The 20,245-nt window shown below is 35.4% G+C and overlaps 1 protein-coding gene and 1 pseudogene across 1 annotated transcript in view; both read right to left on the bottom strand.

The window, feature by feature from the left end:
- LOC143382859 (uncharacterized) overlaps window positions 1-3,028 on the bottom strand; it is a 44,116-nt pseudogene extending 41,088 nt beyond the window's left edge.
- The window catches only part of LOC143382860 (uncharacterized), a 72,408-nt gene that overhangs the window by 43,097 nt on the left and 9,066 nt on the right, over window positions 1-20,245 (bottom strand). The window contains exon 2 of the mRNA XM_076837142.2: window positions 9,790-9,916. Coding sequence (XP_076693257.1) covers window positions 9,790-9,916 — 127 coding nt within the window. The remainder of the gene's footprint in view (window positions 1-9,789; window positions 9,917-20,245) is intronic.

The raw sequence follows: 20,245 nt of genomic DNA, 5'->3' as shown, positions 1-20,245 counted from the left end.
AGGCAGCTGGAGGGATGTGGCTTCTTTTCTGCACTAGGATACGGTGCAGCATACCTTTCAAGCTAGTCTAGGTGTGATTATGCTCTCTCATCTCTCTGTACCAGGACATGCCACAGACATCCTAAAAATGTCAGTTCTTTTAATGCCCTTATCCCTCCAATTTTCTCATAGAGGTTCTATTTCAGCTGGTGCTGGGGATTGTTTCCTTATTTTATTGCATCCAAATTCCTGGGTCCTCCACCTCTTTTGAATGGCCAGTATTAATTCCCAGTAATATCCCTTGTTTTCATACTCCTTGCAGAGTATGGTTTCTTGGTTTCATGCACGGAGCAACCAGAACAATTACCTTCTGACATCTGGAAATCTCCCCTCAAATACGATAATTCTGATATAAACTATGATAATCATGTTTTCTCCAGTTTTCCAAAGTGAGAGCATTTGGTAATGTTTGATTTAAACTAAACTAATATGCTTTCAGTGTGGAATCTTATCTGCACTACACTGTTTCTGTATTTCATTACTTCTACCACAATAAAGTTTACTAAATCTTAAGCAAAACTTAAAACTTAATTATCCTTTTCTTTATTAAAGTAATTTTCCTCAATAGCCTACACATGCACCACAATGTGTGGTATAAGAACTTTAGTATACTTCTTATATTTGAAACGGATTTTTCTAAATTACATGTTTTCTGTTATCTAAAGTATATATTTTGAACAAATGTCATTTCATATTAGCTTCCAAGAATTTTTAAAGAAACTTTGAAAATTGATTAAAGTCTTACAGACACATTAGTTATATTTTTAGGGTTTCTACAAAACTATAAATTCTCCAGATTTTAGTAACAGTTGAACCATGGCTAAAAGCTTTGATAATATTCTCTCTCTCTCTCTCTCTCTCTCTCGTATGAATTCTCCAGAGACTGAACAATATGTGAGTGAACAACTGTTGGAAACTTTTGTCAATATTTTTTTACACATCTATTTCTATCTGCTATGATTTCTCTGGTGTGGAATAAGTGTTGAACCATTGTCAAATGTTGACAGTGGCACGTTTCACTTGTAGAAGTTCTCTCCAGTATGGATTCTCTGATGTAGTGTAAGGCATGATTTTCAATCAAAACCTTTGACATTATTTACAATGGTATGGCTTCTGTCCCGTATGAATTCTCTGGTGATCAATAAGGTATGACCTTTGGTTAAAACCTTTGCCACATTTTTCACATTTGTAGGGCTTCTCTCCAGTATGAAATTTCTGGTGTTTGGCAAGGGTTGAGCTGTGACAAAAAGCTTTGCTACATTCTTCACATTTATAGGGCCTATCTCCAGTATGACTTTTCTGGTGTTGAGTAAAGATTGATATGTAACTAAAACTTTTGCCACATTCTTCACATGTGTAGGGCCACTCTCCAGTATGAATCCTCCGGTGGTCAGCAAGCTTAGCTCTTTGACTGAAAGCTTTGCCACATTCTTTACAATTGTAAGGCTTCTCTCCAGTATGAATTCTCTGGTGTGCTTTAAGTTGTGATGTTTGAGCAAAACTTTTGCTACATTCTTTACATTTATAAGGCTTCTCTCCAGTATGAATTCTCTGATGGCTAGTAAGGCTTGATTTTCGACAAAAATCTTTGGCACATTCTTTACATTTGTAGGGCTTCTCTCCAGTATGAATTCTCTGGTGTATAATAAGATTTGATCTGTAATGAAAGCCTTTGCCACATTCTTCACATGTGTAGAGATTTTTTCCAGCGTGACTTTTCTGGTAGTAAACAAGGTCTGATCTTTGATTAAAAGGTTTGCCACATCCTCCACATTTGTAGGGCTTCTCAACAGTATCAACACTGTGATATGGAAGGTTTTGAATTTCATTAAAAGTTTTGTTACATTCTTTACATTTGTAGGATTTTTCGCCAGTGTGAATTTTCTGATGTTCATTAAGATGTGCTCCTTGCTTAAAACCTTTGCCACATTCTTTACATTTGTAGGGCCGCTCTCCAGTATGAATTCTCTGGTGTTGAGTAAGGCCTGCTCTGAAATAAAAGCTTTTGCCACATTCTTTACATTTGTAGTGCCGCTCTCCAGTATGAACTCGCTGGTGTTCCTTAAGATATGATCTTTCTTTAAAATCTTTGCCACATTCTTCACATTTGTAGGGTCGCTCTCCAGTATGAATTCTCTGGTGTTGAGTAAGGCTTGATTTTTGACTAAAACCTTTGCCACATTTTTCACATTTGTATGGCCGCTCGCCAGTGTGAATTCTCTGGTGTATCTTGAAATATGATCTTTGTTGAAAACCCTTGCCACATTCTTCACATTTGTAGGGCTTCTCTCCAGTATGAATTCTTTGGTGGTGAGTAAGGGTTGATCTTTGACTAAAACCTTTACCACATTCTTCACATGTGTAGGGCCGCTCTCCAGTATGAATTCTCTGGTGTTCAGCAAGCTTTGATCTTTGATAAAATCTTTTGCCACATTCTTCACATGTATAGGGCCGCTCTCCAGTATGAATTTTCTCATGTTGAGTAAGACTTGATCTTTGACTAAAACCTTTGCCACATCCATCACATTTGTAGGGCCGCTCTCCAGTATGACTTCTCTGGTGTGTTTTAAGTTGTGATGATTGACAAAAACCTTTGCCACATTCTTCACATTTGTAGGGCCACTCCCTTGTATGATTTCTCTGGTGTGCAGTAAGCAATGATCTCATATGAAAATCTTTGCCACATTCTTTGCAGTTGTACTTCTTTCCATTATAAGAACCTTGGGGTTGAGTAAAGATTGAAAAGTTCTTCAAGGATTTGGCATACTCTTCACACTTGTAGGATTTGTCTCCAGTACAAAGTATCTGGCATTGATTATCAAGTGAGCTTTTTGTTCTCTCACTGCTATGAAATCTGAGACGTTCAGAAAGGGTTGAGCAATTGTTAATGGCTGTGACACATTCTTTACACTTGCATGGCTTCTCTCCAGCACAAATACTCTGATGCTTAACCGGGGGTGATCTTTGATTAAAACATTTGCCACATTCTTTAAATTTGTAGGGTTTATCACTGTCATGGTATCTGTGGGGTTTAGAAAGGGTTGAATAATTAAATGCTTTGATACATTCTTTAAACTCATAGGACTCCCTTCCAGTATGAATTCTCTTCTATTGAGTAAGTTTTGCAATTTAATTAAGTGCTTCTTCATATATCTTACACTTGCAAGTCTTGTATTGCCTGTGAATTATTTGGATGGATACTTAAGTTTTAAGCATTGAAGTAAGACTTCACATTGTTCATCTTTGAAAAGGTTCTTTGAAAATGGAGCATATTAATGATTTATGGCATTGCAACCAATGCTAAAATTTTTGAGTTTCTTTTTATTTATAATTTTTATCACCAATACAAACACACTAGTACTTAATCAGAGTAGTCACCTGGCTAAAGGTGTTTCACTACATATGTAGCATACTTTCTGGAAATCTATGTCTGAATTTCAATGAAGGGGTAAGAACCTCTCTACAATCATTGAAATTGTATGTATGGACACAAGGAGAAATTATTGCTTTATGGCAGAATAATGAACATTTGGAAAAGAAACTCAAAAGGACCACTTCTAGAAACGTGTCCTTCACTTTTAAATCTCTTTTCTCTACAAAAGTTTGACTAGAATTGGTCAAGTTAAAAATTGAAGCACGTACTAGGATCTCTTTTCAGATTTTCAACATTTCCTTTCAGAGGAAATGTATGTTTCAGAGACTGCTGTAGGGGTTTGGGTTGTGGCTCAGTAGCAGAGCACTTGCCTAGCATGTGTGAGGTACTGGGTTTGATTCTAAGTACCACATATAAATAAATAAAATAAATATCCATCAACAACTAGAAAAAAAAAAGACTGCTGTGTACATATTTTTAAAGACATACAAAGCTCCCAAAAAGTAACTGGCATAAGTGTGAATTCTTTTCTGAGATGTTAAATGTTCATAATATCTATTGGCTATGAAGTTTTCATTATGAAGTCACTGCTAATTTATTTTGTCCTTTGTAATATTATTTCTGACCTTCACTCTCACTTATAGTTTCCCATGTTTTTCTTGGTTGTAAATAGTCAAAGTCCCAATTTCCATACCTTCCCTTCATCATTCTTTGAAACAAATATTTTATTCCCTGCTCTGGTGGAGATTCATGCATATGATGAGAAGTCCTGGCTGAAATAAATGAAAATAACAATTATTTTACTCATTAAACTGGGATGAAAAAATACATTTTGCAAACATAACACATAAAATTATACCCATGTCAGGACATCAGCAGGAAATCCAAAATACTCCAGAAATACACAGACTCATAGAAATACTCTGTGAATACTGTCAAAAACCATCTTAGAGAATATAGGGTCCAAGATGAGTACATTACTAAGAAGAGTGATAGTAGTGGGAAGGAAACTGTGTTACTTTTATCAACCAACCCTCCCCTCCTCCATAATATAGCATTGTGCAATTAGAAAAAAAAATCTATCAACTCCCTTCCCTCTCAGTATTATATATGAAATATGAAGCACAAGCAAACATTTGTGGCTTTCTTGAGGACTGTCTAAAAACTGGTTTCTCTCTGCCATGACAGAGATCTGGAGAAAAGATATTTTGAATGACAATACCACAAAAATGTTCAAGAAGGGTAAAAACCAATGGAATCTCAAGAAGAAATACATAGAAAATCCTTAATATAGAAAAACACACACACGCTTCAAAAAGATTCATCATGAAAAAAAGCTTGAAAGGCAAATAAAAACCTGGCATAGCCTATGACCATATTACCTGGATGAAGCCAACACATGGTGATCAAGACACAGAGCTTGTATTTTACATTTTTAAATGTTTGTTATTTATAGACTTATTTTATTGACAAATTATGTTCTACGTATATATGAAGTATGCCATGTATTTAAAAGTATACATGCATGGGCTGGGGATGTGGCTCAAGTGGTAGCGTGCTCACCTGGCATGCGTGCGGCCCGGGTTCGATCCTCAGCACCACATACAAACAAAGATGTTGTTTCTGCCGAAAACTAAAAAATAAATACTAAAAAAATTCTCTCTCTCTCTCTCTCTCTCTCTCAAATAAATAAATAAATAAATTCTCTCTCTCTTAAAAAAAAAAAAGTATACATGCATGGTGAAATGACTAAACCTAGTGAATTAATGCATGCATTATTTCATATAATTATCAGTTTTGTGCTTAGAAATCATTACATTAATTCTATTAGCATTTATCAAGAGTACAATACATTAGGCTTACCATGTAGTAAATACAACTACAACTATTCTGTATTTCTAACTTCCAGATGCTTCTGCAGCAGCCTTTCTGTGTCTGCCTTATTTAACTTGATGCAAATTTCTGCATATTCATCTCAGGTCACCTCAAATGACACATTCTCTCTTTTATGGTTAAATATTAATCATGTAGAAATATCAAAGTTTTTCTCATTCAATCACTGATGATTTGACTATTGTGAACAATGTTTCCACTGAACATGGCAGTGAAGTTATCTCCTCAATATGCTGATTTAATCTCTTGAGGACACATATTCAGTACTTGCATTTGGGGATACAGGGTCATTCAACTTTTAATCTTTTTATGTACAATGCTTCAGACTAAAGCCATGGGTGCTGCATCACTGAACTACAACATAGCCTATTAAAAATTGTTTATTTTGAGACATGGTATCACTAAATTGCTGTGATTTGCCTCAAACCTGAAATCCTCTTGCACAGCTTCCCAATTAGCTGGGATTACAAGCATGCAGCACTTTGCTTGCCTCATTTTCATTTACTTAAAACTTCCATACTATTTTTAAAAATGAGTATATAATCTACTGTTGGTTAGTTTTTAAATGAACAAATCAATTAAAAAGACTTCAGCACACAAAGAAAAACATGGTTTTATAAAAGTAACAAAAAAATTAGGAATTAAACATTAGGAAAATGGGAGTTATTAGAAAATGGGAGTTATTACTAAATGACCTTTGAAAGAGGTTTAGTGAGCTAATCCAGAACACAGAAAACTGAATACAATTTAGACAAAATTTGTTAACAGAAACAAACAGAGTTCCTTTGAAAAACTGTCTGAGAGAGTCAGAGGAGGTTGTGCACAGCTGTGATTCCATCAACCTGAGAGTCTGGGCCAGGAGGCCATCTTTAGCAACATAATAAGGTCCTGTCAAACATTTTACAAAATGAAAACAGCTGAAGATGTAATTGAGTTGTAAAGCACTGCTTAGTTCCATTCCTTATGCTAGTGAAAAAGTTTGAGATATTACAAATATCATAAACAAAACAAATCAAGATCCAAGAAGCTCAATTATCTTCAAGTGGGGGAAGGGGGGAATCTCAAGAATTATTTAATCAAAGTTTTAAAAATTTAGAAGAAATCTTGAGGGCACCAAGAGAAAAAAGATGTGTCTAACAATACTGAAAGGAATGGGAAATATTGCCAAAGGAATAAAAGAATAAAATTACCAAGATTACTATGTGCATAAATACTAGATTTGAAAAATAAAGAATTTATAAGATATGTAAATACCCAAAAGTTTATCACCACTAGATCTATCCTCGAAAAGACTCTAAAGGGAATTCTTCATGCTGAAAAATAAATCTGCACTACAACAAGTCATATGAAACTGTAAAGTTTTATTGGCAAACAAAAAGTCCCATACAATGCTACTTTACTATAATGATGGGTTATAAAAAAATTAATTTTGCAATAAAATTTCAAATATAAAAGTATAAAAATCAACATAAACCTGTTAATGGGAATGTAATATAAAACTGCAGTAACATAATTTTGAAATGATATATGAATATACGGGACTTTTATATTGAATTGAAGTTAATTTGTCACCAATTCAAAATATAATGCAAACTTTATATAAAGTTTCAATGTAAATGACAAAATGAATCCCTATAGAATGTGTAAACAGAAGTAAGAGAGGAATGAAAACATGTCACCATGAAAAGCAATGAACCACAAATGAAACCATTAAGAAAAGTAGGGAAAACAATTATAAGAAATATAGAAAACTGCTTACAAAGTAGGAGTAGTGATTTCTAAATATTGAGAAATTTACTTGATTACAAATGCATTATTACCAAACCTCAATCAAAACAAAAAGCTTGAGTAACAGAATTAAAACTACAAAAATACAATGGTATGTAATCTACAGGAGACTCTAAATCTAGGACACAAAAAAAGTGAAAGCAAAAGAATATAAAAATGTTACATACAAAAGTGACCAAAAGAAAGCTGGGTCACTAAGCTATGGTATGCAAAACAGTTTTAAACAAAAAGTTACATGAGATTAAAAAATAGATTTCAACTTAAAAAAATTAAAAAGAGGCAAAGTAGCATACTATATAAAGATAAAAGGTACTTTTCCTTTAGATACTGCAATAAGAATAGATACACTTTTAACTCATTTAAATAATACTTCCCAGATAGAAAAGGGTAAGAATGAAAGAAGTGAATAAAGAAATAGAAAGCAACACTATAATCCTAGGAGACACAAATTCCCATTTGCTGTGAAGTCCAACAAAATGGTAATCACAAAAGACTGAAAAATACTTTCAACCAATTTGACTTATATACTCAAAGGTATCACTAGCAAATGGACCATTATACTAGACGGACTAACTTACAGGGAATAAAATAAAGGCTAATTAGAGATGCAGATACTAAAACTATTTTGTAGACATTATAGAATAAAATTAGAAATCAAAAGTGGAAGGAAAGTTCAAAAATATGTGGCATTGGATTGAATATACTGAAACCTATCTGGAGACACCACGTAATATCTATCAAACTCCCAATGTTACTTTTTGCAGAAACAACAAGTGAACATGGCAGCTTTTTTCAGTTGTTAATATTAACATCAAGTTAGACAAATAGGCATAGAGATCTGAGTAGGTGTGATATAATAAGCCTTCCCATATATGGCAAATAAAGACATTTGCACACCAATGTTTGTTATGATATTACTCAACAGGACCATGATATGGAGGCAAACCAAATGTCCCTTGAAATTAGTAGATGGGGCAATTCAGACTATAGAAACTATAGAATATTTTAAAGTCAAAAAAGTAAGAAATTTTCTAAAATCTATAATAAGGATAAATCTTAAGTACATTATGTTAACTGAAATAAGTCACTACCAAAAAGACATATACTGCAGAACTGTACTGATATAAAATATTTAACCTAACAAACAAAAAGAAAACCCCTTTCTGAACAGAAATGAGAATGGTGTTTGTGATGAAGACAGAAATGAGGCCTTGTTTAGATGGGAATTAATTTTTTCTTTTTGAGATGTAAACTTTCTAAAGATGTTAATAATTCTTTAAATTACCATTACTGAACAGTAAACTTGAAATGTTGGAGAAAGCAAGTTTTGTTTTGTAGTTTTGACCAAAATTAAAATTTTAAACAATACATAAGATAAACAAAATTGCAAAACTTTTGAAAGCTATGGTCTTTATCCTATAAATACGAACAAACTCATCAATACAAATTATGGGAATGCATGTAATCCCAGCTACTAGCAATTCTGAGTCAGAAAGATTATAAATTCAAAGCCATCCTTAACAACTTACTGAGAACATCTCTCCAAATATAAATAAAAAGGGGCTGGGATGTAGCTCATTACTAGCACACATTTGAATTCAGTCTACATTATATTTATGTATAGGAAATTTCTATTACTATGCACATAGGAAGGATAAAAAACAAGTCCAAATAAAATATTAAAGTCGTTTTTTAAAAACAGGTGTAATATTTATACAATAAAGTAAAAGCACATTTAATTTTATTGGCAACAGAAACAATGTTCATGCATATTTCAACTTACACAGAATTTGTGAAGTAATGGAATTTTGCCATCTAATTACAAATAAAACAGTATTAACAGATGTGAAAAAATCTACAACGTGAAACTACTCTATAAAATGAAAGAAAAAAAGGGAAAATTCAACCAACAAAATTGTAAATAACAACGGAAGTATTATTTTTACAAACCCTTTTGTATAACTACATTTATACCTGTGACTGCAGACCCAAAAAATAGCAGTCACTGTGAGAATCCTGACATTCATTACACGGCAGAAAATCCACTGTAAGTATTCAGAAAGGGCTCTGATAAGGGAATTTTAATGAATAAATACATAAACAATATCAGAGAGACTGCTTTGTGACATTAACATATTACAATGGTTTGACCTGGAGGTCTCTGGAAATGTGCACAGCTTTCCTAGAGATCCACAAATAAGGAAGACCTGTCAGATCATGCAGACCCTCACAAGCAAAGGGAATTGCTTTGGTGAGTAACTGGAATGAACTGGGACCTCACTGGAAGAAAACAGGAGACTTTACTGAAACTGAAAGCATGACAGACAGGGCAGTACGTGTTCTTCTATGACAACAACAGAAAGAAACCTAAGCTTCTGAAAAATCTTTTCTGCTGGGATAACTTCTCAATCAACATTTTGAAGTCTGGCTTCCTCCTTGACCTTTGGGCCTTTCAACTGTGGCCTCTACTCTAAGTACAATTTATATAGAGCAAAGGATATATATCACAACAAGAAAGGGAGAGATTAAAGATTAAAAGAAATATAACTAATATTCTATCTATACCCAAACATGCCCTATCTTTTTTCTTGAAAACACAAATCTGAAATTCATTCTTGCAGAGAAATTCCCCAAAAAAAGGAAGAAAATTAAATATTGATAATTAATTAGGAATTCTGAAGGGAAGTCATCCTCACCCAGGAAGACCAAGTTTCTGTAGTTCTCTAACATCACATCTCTATATAAATTTCGCTGAGCAGGATCCAGGCATTCCCACTCCTCTTCAGAGAAATTAATGGCCACATCTCTGAATGTCAACAATTCCTGGAATGAGAATCAGTATATAAATAGCACATTGACCACATGATATTTCAGAGTTTTTAATTAACCAAAGTTGAAATGAGAATAGAAATGGCTCTCATGTAGGTGAGAAACTTCTAGTATTTAATAAGATAATTTTAAAAACAGTGATACTCTCTATAATCTAATTCTGAGGAAAAAGTGACATAAGTACAAAGAGTGCATATACCCTACTTTTGTGAAATAAAATATAAAATTATGGCATCAACACAAGAATATACATTTTTAATTGTTATTTTACCTATTATAAGATAAATTGTACATATGCCTCACATAGGTGAGTTATGGTGATTTAGAAGGGTAATTCTAAAATTGTAATTGTACAACCACGAATCAGAGATTTACTAAAATGTACACTCTTGATTCAGTAGTTCTGAGATGAAACCTGGTTGTCTAAATGTACAGCAAGCTCTCTAGTGATTCCAATAACAGTAGTATAAGAGAAATTTTTGAATTGCAAGGAGCTAGACCACAAAATGAAACATTCATTGATGAGTCTACATTTAAATATTTTATGGGATTTATGCATGTTATTGAAATAGTAAATAGCAACAATCCTTTTTGATAATTTCAAATGTGTACATATCACTCTAAGAGGTTTTTCATATCTTAATTCATAAAAATGAAAATAATGATAGCAGTAAGAGTATTCATCTTTTATGATATTTTATAAACCATCCAGTAAATGGTAATGCTTGACTTTTGCCCAAGTTTATTTGAACTGGAATTCAAAAGGAACATTCAAGTCAAAAGAAAGTGTGAATGTTACAAAGAATTTTCAGAACAGGAAAGTTATTATAAATAAGAACAGTAATGGAAACATGTTAAGAAGACAACAAATTCAAATTGATTAAGTGATATTTATATTTTATATACACAGACATAAAAATGTCAACTTTTATGCATTAAAATAAATTTTCATGTGAATAAAAAGAAGAAATATATTCAATTTTTTAAAAAATATTTGTTTCTTTTAGTGTATACAATGCCTTTATTTTTATTTATTTATTTTTATGTGGTGCTGAGAATTGAATCCAGGGCCTTGCACATACCAGGCGAGCACTCTACCATTGAGCCACAACCCCATCCCTATATTCAAATTTTTTAACTTACAAATCAATTTGGGATAGCGACTTCTTAAAAAACACACTATTGAACCAATCACAGTGGCACATGTCTGTAATCCCTGAGGCTCAGAAGGTTGAAAGAAGCACATTCAAAGCTAGGCTCCACAATTTAGTGAGGCCCTAAACAACATAGTGAGACTCTGTCTCAAAATTTTAAAAAGGGGGCTGTGGATGTTGGTCTGTTTTCAAGTACCCATGAGTTCCATCCCTGTACCAAAACAAAAAAGACTAAATAACTCTATGGGTCAAAGTGACTCTGAGAGGGGCTGGGGATGTAGCTCAAGCAGTAGCGCTCTTGCCTGGCATGCGTGTGGCCCGGGTTCAATCCTCAGCACCACATATAAAACAAAGATGTTGTGTCCGCCGCAAACTAAAAAATAAATATTAAAAAATTCTCTCTCTCTCTCTCTCTAAAAAAAAAAATGAGAAGAATGAACAATGTTATTATAAACAAGATTTTGTTTAAGGAGGTGATAACCTTCCCCAGAAGAAAAAAAAAATACCCCCTAGAAAGGGAAAAATTGATAGGGATTTAAAGCCTCCTCTGTACAAGTTCTTAAAAGATGATTCAGTTGATTTTGGCAAATACCTTGCAATACCCCAATCCTGCCTGTTTAACAAAGGAAAAAAACACACTGGTGACTACTAATTTGGGCAAGACCTGAGAGCTACAAATTACACTGTTTCAGATATTCATCCCACAGTACCTAATCCATACACCTTACTAATGGTGATGTCAGGTAACTGCCTGGTTCACAGTGCTAGAATTAAAAGGTGAGTTGTTTTTTTGTTTTTGTTTTTGTTTTTGTTTTTTTTGCAACACTCTTAAAAAGAATTCCTAACCACTGCTTTTAAGTGACAGAACTTCAATACAAAAGAAACTATTCAGGATTGCCAGACTATCTTACATCAGGAATTTAAAATCTTTTGTGTTTTGTTTAATGGAAGTCTACCAAAAGAGTTAGCTGTGAGGGTTACAGCTGGATAAAGAAATCCTTTCATGATATAAGGATGATCTGCTTGTAGCCAACCCCAACTACGAACTCTGATTTTCAAATATTATTGCTGCAGGAAACCACCACCCCTCATGTGGATATGAGGTGTCCATTAAAATGACTTATTTTGTAAACAAGTCACCTATATGGGACTCATGATTAGCCAATGACCTAAATCGTGATGTCAGATTAAAAGCAAGCTAGGTTGAGCCTTAAAAAACTAGAGACAGATACATGGGTTCCCAGAAATGTCGTTATGATCTAGATATTAGGTGATCCCCAAAAGCTCACATGTGAGACTATGCAAGGTTTAGATATAAAGTGATTGGGTTTTGACAGTCTTACCTATTCAGTGCATTAATCCCTGATAGGGGCTGCATGGTAAATGCAGGCAGGTAGGGTAGGGTAATGTGCCCACTATTAGGGCTAGATAAGGCTTTAGGAAAGAAAAAAAGATTAGGAGAATAAGAACAAGGTATAGCAGCACCAATTCAAATAGATCAAGAAATAGATAGACATGGATTGGGATTTCAGAAAAGGTCACTGAGAAAATCAAAATTACGTGGAAATCAGAAAGACCAGTATGGGTTCCTCAGTGGCCCCTGACTAAAGAAAAGATACAAGTAGCCCATGACCTGGTCAAACAACAATTAGCGGAGGGACATATACAACCTTCCATATCTCCCTCTAATACTCCCATTTTTGTCATTAAAAAGAAATCTGGTAAATGGAGATTACTGCAAGATTTAAGAGCCATTAATAATGAGATGGTTATTATGGGACTTGCTCAATCAGGGAAACCTCAATTGTCTGCTTTGCCAAAAACCTGGTATGTTTTAGTTATAGATATTAAAGATTGTTTTTTTTTTCTCAATTCCAATTCATCCTGAGGATATTCCACATTTTGCATTTACCATCCCTGCACTGAATCATGAAGATTCTGATCAGAGATATGAATGGAAAATACTCCCTCAAGGGATGGCTAACAGTCCAACTATGTGTCAAATTTATGTTAACAAAGCAATCCAGCCACTTAGAAATCAAAATCCTGAACTACAAATATTTCACTATATGGATGATGTATTGATAGCACACAAAGATAAAAACACATTGCTAGAATGTTATGCCACACTTACAAACTTATTAAAAAAATTATAATCTAGAGATAGTAATACATAAAGTACAATTAAATTTTCCAATTAATTATTTAGGAGTTCTAGTATCCTCAACCATGGTCCGTCCACCAAAAATTCAAATACGAGTAGATCAACTCAAATCACTTAACGACTTTCAAAAGTTATTAGGAGACATAAATTGAATAAGGCCTTATCTAGGCATACCAACAGGAGAGTTGGGACCTTTATTTGATATCCTAAAAGGTCCATCAGATCCAAATTCACCCCGCATGTTAATGCCTGCAGCAAAAAAGGCATTAAAAATCATTGAAACATATACGGGAAATATGCATTTGGATAGAATTGATATAAGTTTGCCTTTATTATTTATTGTACTACCAACAAAAAATATTCCTACAGGAGTATTTTGGCAAGAAGTTCCATTATTGTGGATACATTTATCTTATTCTCCTAACACTATTCTTACTAGGTATCCTGAGGCTGTAGGACAATTAATACTCAAAGGAATAAAAGCAGCAAAGGAAGTGTTTGGAATTTCTCCCAATAAAATTATTACTCCATATACTATGGATCAAATTGATGAGTTAGCTAATGAATTACTTGGGCAATAATCATCTGTAAATCTAATGTTTCATTTGATAACCACTTACCATCTAATCCTTTATTGTCTTTTTGGCCTTCGCATCCTGTAGTTTTTCCAGAAATGACAAGAAAAACACCTATCATGAATGCTCCAAATATATTCACTGATGGGTCAAATAATGGTACAGCAGCAGTAGTTACCCCTGATCAAACTTTTACATTTTTAGTACCCAAAAAATCAGCTCAAAAGGTAGAGCTTAATGCAGTATTACAAGCTTTTGTGATGTTGAAAGATTCTGTATTTAACTTATTTTCTGATAGTCAGTACATAGTTAATACTATAGTATCCCTTGAAGATGCTGGTAGGATTTCTCCTTCCTCTACTGTTTTCTCTTTGTTTTCCACTATACAAAATCTAATCTGGGACAGAAAAGATCCATTCTTTATAGGACATATCAGGGCACATACAGGATTGCCTGGAGCCCTTAGTTTGGGCAATGATTTAGCAGATAAAACTACACGACATACATATTTTCTCTACACTAGAAGAAGCTATAAATTTTCATAAAAAGTTCCATGTCAATGCTAATACTTTACAAAAGCGTTTTAAAATAACTAAGGAACAAGCTAGACAAATAATAAAACAATATCAAAATTGTGTGCCTTTTTTACCACAAGTTAATCTTGGAGTTAATCCTAGAGGACTGATACCTAACCATATTTGGCAGATGGACATCACACACTTGCCAGAATTTGGAAAATTAAAATATTTGCATGTTACAGTTGATACTTCTTCCGGATTTTTGATGGGCTCCCTTCATGCCGGAGAAAAAAACTAAAGATATTATAGCTCATTGCCTACAAAATTTTGCCTCTGTGGGCATTCCAAAACAGTTAAAAACAGATAATAGTCCTGGCTATACCTCTACCTCTTTTAAACAATTTTGCTCATCATTTGGCATTACTCACATAACAGGAATCCCATACAATTCACAGGGACAAGGCATAGTTGAAAGAGCTCATCAAACTATTAAAATGTACTTATTAAAGCAAAAAGAGGGAATTGGAAAGGGGTATATATGCCCCAAAGATAAACTTAAAATAACCCTTTTTACTCTAAACTTTTTAAATTTGGATTCATCAGGGCTTAGTGCTGTGGAAAGGCATATGTGTCCAATAAATGTACATAAGCCCAAGGTATTTTGGAAGGATATTTTAACAGGACAATGGAAAGGTCCTGACCCAGTGATTGTCTGGAGTCAGGGGTCTGTTTGTGTGTTTCCACAGGGAGAACAGCAGCCGATTTGGATTCCAGAGAGACTAACCAAAGCGATTTCTACAGACCAAAAAGAAGATGATTTCACTCAAATCCATAACAGCTGTATCCAAGAGCTCCAGCTTGGCTATTCTTACATCTGCGACAGTGATTCTCCCACACCTGGAGGCTAATGAATAATGAACATCATTAAGGCCTATTTCAAATGTAAAAACCTTGGGGCTTGCTTGTGGGAATACCTTCAGACCCATTATGCAAGTTACAGGAGAAAGGATGGGATATCCAAAAAAGAGTAAAACCCAGGTGGTAACCAGGATGTCTTTTTTCAATATCTATTTTATTATTGCCCTTTCCCACATCATAAAATTCTATTTTATTTTTTGAGCTCATACAGACCTAAGTTAATGTTTTTCTGATCAAAATTTTTTGACTGTGGAGTTTTTAAACATTGCAATGGAGATTTCACCTGTGAAAAGCTACAAGGCCTTTACTATTATATTATGTGTTGTATAGATTGTCTTATGTGTGCACACTTCTGTTTTGCTGTATGTCTGTATGTGCATATGTCCATATATATGAAGAGTGCTCATGAAAAAATGGATCCGAATTTTTTTTTAATTCACGTGATTTAAATGGTTTAATTTAAATTGGGTAAACAGCTGTTGAGGATTGTTTTAATATGTAAACAAAAAAGGAGGTTAACAGATCTGTTTGTTTACTTTCACCTTTCCTTTTCATTATATTTAATAATTCTGTTCAGGATAATGTAAATTGTTCAGAAAATTGTTTTCTTAGTACCTGTTGGAATATTACATAATTTTTTTTAGCCATCATTGCCAGAATTCCTATCTTCATCCCAGTGCCAGTGAAGACAAAGATAAAACCAAACTACAGCTTCTTCGATAGCTATCACAGTAAACTGTATAAACTGATGCACCAATGAATAATAACTCAACAAGTAATGCTCAATCAAGGAGTCGACTTACTTTGGGAGGAAATGGACAAATTGATAGATTCCTCTGCTTTGAACTGCTTGCAGAACTTGCCTGGACTATGTATCACTTGTATGCATTGTGAACTATCTGTTGGTGCAGCAAATTGTGGTAGTGCTGGTGTATCTTTGCAAATGGTGTCACCGGTGGTACAATTTTTCCAAAGGAGCCGTCATTTGGCTTGGAGTCGTGGCATTCTGCATCCTCCTCCCTTCTGCTAGTGATGGTCTAAAATTTGGGGGCCAACAGAGGTGAGGCAAAGAACCTCACCCCCCCACACTGGCACCAAGGCCAAGTTTGGAGGCCAACAAAGGTGAGGCAAAGAACCTCACCCCCCCCCACTGGTGCAAAGGCCTGTCCACAAGTATGGCTGTATGCTGGACCGGTAGTCAGTGACGGGTATGATCCAATTGCAGTGGTACCAACCTAAGACAGGAGCTGACGCCTTGAGGTCAGTTCATCCGATGACGGGTAAGGATCATATGTAGTACTGGACAGCCTAACAGGCACGGTCCCTAAGCCACATACTTGGTTTTTAATTGAACAGAAGGGGGGAGATGCTGAGAGTCATAGCCGAGTCCAAATGACGCATGGCATTTTTTGCCAGAACGGAGTGGTTGAGAGGTGATGCCAGCAAGCCATTGAGATGATAATGGTTATGTTAAGCTGTGTATATTAGACGCCTGCTGTCCGCCTCAGCCTGCTACTTTGGAGTTCTTGCGCTACTTTGGAGTTCTCGCAGGGATTCCCGGAGAGTTCCCATTGGTTGGGGAAGTGCCAGAGGAGGGATTTCCGGTTGGTGGTTCCTGGAGGAGCTGCGTGGCGTGCGGGAGAATTCCCAGGGAGCGGGTGTGAAGTGTGCTGGTGGAGTTCAGAAATAATGTTTGTTCCTGCTTGAGTGGCTCGTGATTTGTGCCCCGCCAGAATGCAGCAAAAATTGTTCTTGTTATTCGGAATTTTGGTCTCAGCACTGAAAAAATTGACTAAAACACTCAGCATGCTGCTATATTTGGGTCCCTAGTTTTGGACTAACAGGTAAACTCCTGCATGAAGCCTTAAAAGGAACAAATAAAACGTTTCACTTATACACCAGAATGCCAAGCTGTCTTTGAGAAGTTAAAACAAAGGTTCATGACAGCCCCTCCCTAGGACTGTCTGACTCTATGTGAATGAGAAACAAAACACAGACCATGAAGTTCTCTTAAACACACTGAAGGCATACTGCAACTAGTAGCTTATGTGTGACAACGACTTGACCACAGAGTGGAAGGAGGGTACTCTGCCTTTGGGGTATGATTGACACTGGTGATTTACCACAAGAGGTTGAGAATCACACTCTAGAACTATCCATCACTGGGTTTGTTGCTCATCAAGTCCTGTCCTACTAAAACAGAAGGATTGGTGTCAGCTGACTCCTAGGATGATAGGGAGATCACAGGTCATCCTATTTGACAATCCAAATGTCAACCTCAACAGAAACCATGCCACCTTAAATCAAAAAAACCTGTTACCAGTAGATGACATGACTACTCTGAGAACTTGGAGATCTATGAAAAGTGGGATTTGCTTGATTAGCCTATCACTGAGCCAGATGGAAACATCTTCATCGATAGAGGCAGGATCATGGCTGGATACTTGGCAGTCATGGCACAATAGAAATTAAAAACTGAGATTTTGCTGTGAACAACATCAACCCAGAAAGCCAAGCTAATTTTTCTCACAAGAGCTCTGACTGACCAAAGGAAAGAAGGTAAGCATTTATACTGACTCAAAATATGCCTTCAAGATAGTACATACACATGAAGTTATCTGGAAATAAAGAGGACTCCTTGCAGCTAAGAACAAGGACATTAAGGTACCCTTGAAAATACTGCCAATAATATAGGCTACGTCCACACCACAGCAGGTGGCAATCATGCAATGTCCTGGCTATCTGACAATTGACACCTATGTGGCCAGGAGAAAACAGGCTGCTGATGGGACAACCAAAAGGGCCAGAAAAGACAAACTGTTTATCAGGGACTTAATACCTCAGCTTGAATCAACCCCATTCCAAATCTTTTTATACTAAAGAGAACAAGAAAAGGAGCAAAGAATGGAGCTTGTTAATCAAAGATAACACTGGGATAAAACTGATAAGTACAGATAGAAATCCTATGGGTTCATCCTTCCTCCTGAAGCATTCCCCTGTTCTTGATTAAAAAAAAAAAAAAAAAATACAATGCTCATTAGAGGAAGGGTTCCTTGGTCAATTTCATCAAGCCCCAATTGTGAGGGCCATGCCTCCAAAGGATTTTTCAGTAAGCAATCAGAACTGCATCTTTTGCACTCAAAACAATTCAAGGACTAATATACAGTGTACCGTTAAAAAAAAAAAAAAAAAACTCAATTTGAAAAAATATAGCCTTTTGATGATTGGCAAGTACATTTTACCCAAATGCCCTTTCATACAAACCTGTAAATATTTGCTTGTACTTGTAGACACCTTCTCTGTGAGAGTCAGGCTTATTCTACCAGAAAAGATTTCAGAAATAACTAGTGTCCTCTTAAAGGAGCTGATCTCAAGATACTGGATCCTCTTAATGCAAAGTAACATGGACTGTATTTCATTGCAGAAGTGACCCCATGAGTGAGCAAAACACTGAATGGCTAATGGAAGTGATATGTATTCTGGAGACCCCAGTCTTTAAAAAATATATATATACATATATATCAACCATACCTAACGTATGCCAAGAAAGCCACCTGCTTTGGGGTGTTTTTGCCATATGCTCTCCTCAAAAGGGTATCTATAGAACAAGGATTAAATTGAGTCCACACACAAAAAAAAAAAAAAAGTATATTAAAGACCTTTCCATGTACCATGGTGGGACAGAGAAAAACTTGGCAAGAGCTAAATAAAATATAAAAAAATAAAAAACAGGTTAATACAATGTGAACAAAAATCAGTCAAACATTAATTGTTCTACAAGAGTCTGCTTCTTCCAGGTCACTACCAGGGCTGGAACTTCCTCTCCATCCCTTCTAGAAAAAACCCAAAAGAAAAAGTTACAACAGGGAAAACACTTCCATTCTAGGGACTCTTTCATCACCCAGTTTAAGCCCAAAAGAGCTTAGAAATGTAGACACCCATTTGTCCATAAAAATTGACAGTGAAAGACATATAACAGGGGTTGTCCACTCCATGATTTGAACAAAACCCTTGTTCTGCTACTGTGTCTTATTTTAAAACTGACGTCTTTTTTCCTTTCTTCCCCATCTCCCTAACCACAGGAAGAGCAAGATTCACCTTCCTGCCCTTGGCTAATTATTTCTCCTTCAGCTCCTGCACCATGGGAATGAAGAAATCAAGACTTCAAGGATGAAGGAAAAGGGGTGGGGAATAGGGAAAGGAAAGAGAGTGAAATGAATCAAAGTAATTTCTTATATGTTTATATGAATACACCATAGTGAATCCTGCCACCATGTACATTCATAAGAATGGAGTCCTAACTTAAATAGGACAGATTCCATGCTTGTACATTATATCAAAATGAGCTTTACTGTCATATGCAAATAAAAATTTTTTAAAAGTTAAAAATTAAAAGTTCAGGGCTGACAGCACAATATCTAAGAAATGGCTGTTCCTCGAGGATACACATAAAATACAATTCCTGTACACCTACAGTGTACTCTTAGAATCACTTAATGAAAGACCCATTGTTCCCAAGAACAATTAGAATCACTGCCTCTAGAAACAAAGGGATCCCCTGTTTGTTTTGCTAGCAAAGCAATAAAATTTCTTTTTCCATTTTCTCAAAACCTTGTCCTCATTATTGGATCAGCTTTGGGGACAAGGACAGAAAGCAAGTCATTCTGTGCCTAACCTTTGTGATGCTTACTTTTCCAGTAATTCAATTCATCTTTAAAATAAAGTTGCTTGTTACCCAAATCTGACATTGGAACATTTGACAGTATAGAAATAGCCCCACAACACCAAAAATTATACCCCCAAAAGGTCATCAAGTTCCCCATTCCATCATAGTTAGAAACACATTTACATTTGGATCCCCAGTCTCCTGGTGCTCTGTGCGTCTCTCAGTGTAAGAGACCCCTTCCATGCTCGGTGGGAGCAGAATGTGACAGCAGCAGGGGAGCCTCCCAGAGAGAACTGGGCCTTCAACAATATCATTTTTATAGGTTCAA

The sequence above is a fragment of the Callospermophilus lateralis genome, chromosome 17 (assembly GCF_048772815.1).
Source record: "Callospermophilus lateralis isolate mCalLat2 chromosome 17, mCalLat2.hap1, whole genome shotgun sequence".
Lineage (NCBI taxonomy): Eukaryota > Metazoa > Chordata > Mammalia > Rodentia > Sciuridae > Callospermophilus > Callospermophilus lateralis.
Note: the sequence above shows the minus strand (reverse complement) of the source record. Positions and strands in the feature narration are given on the sequence as shown.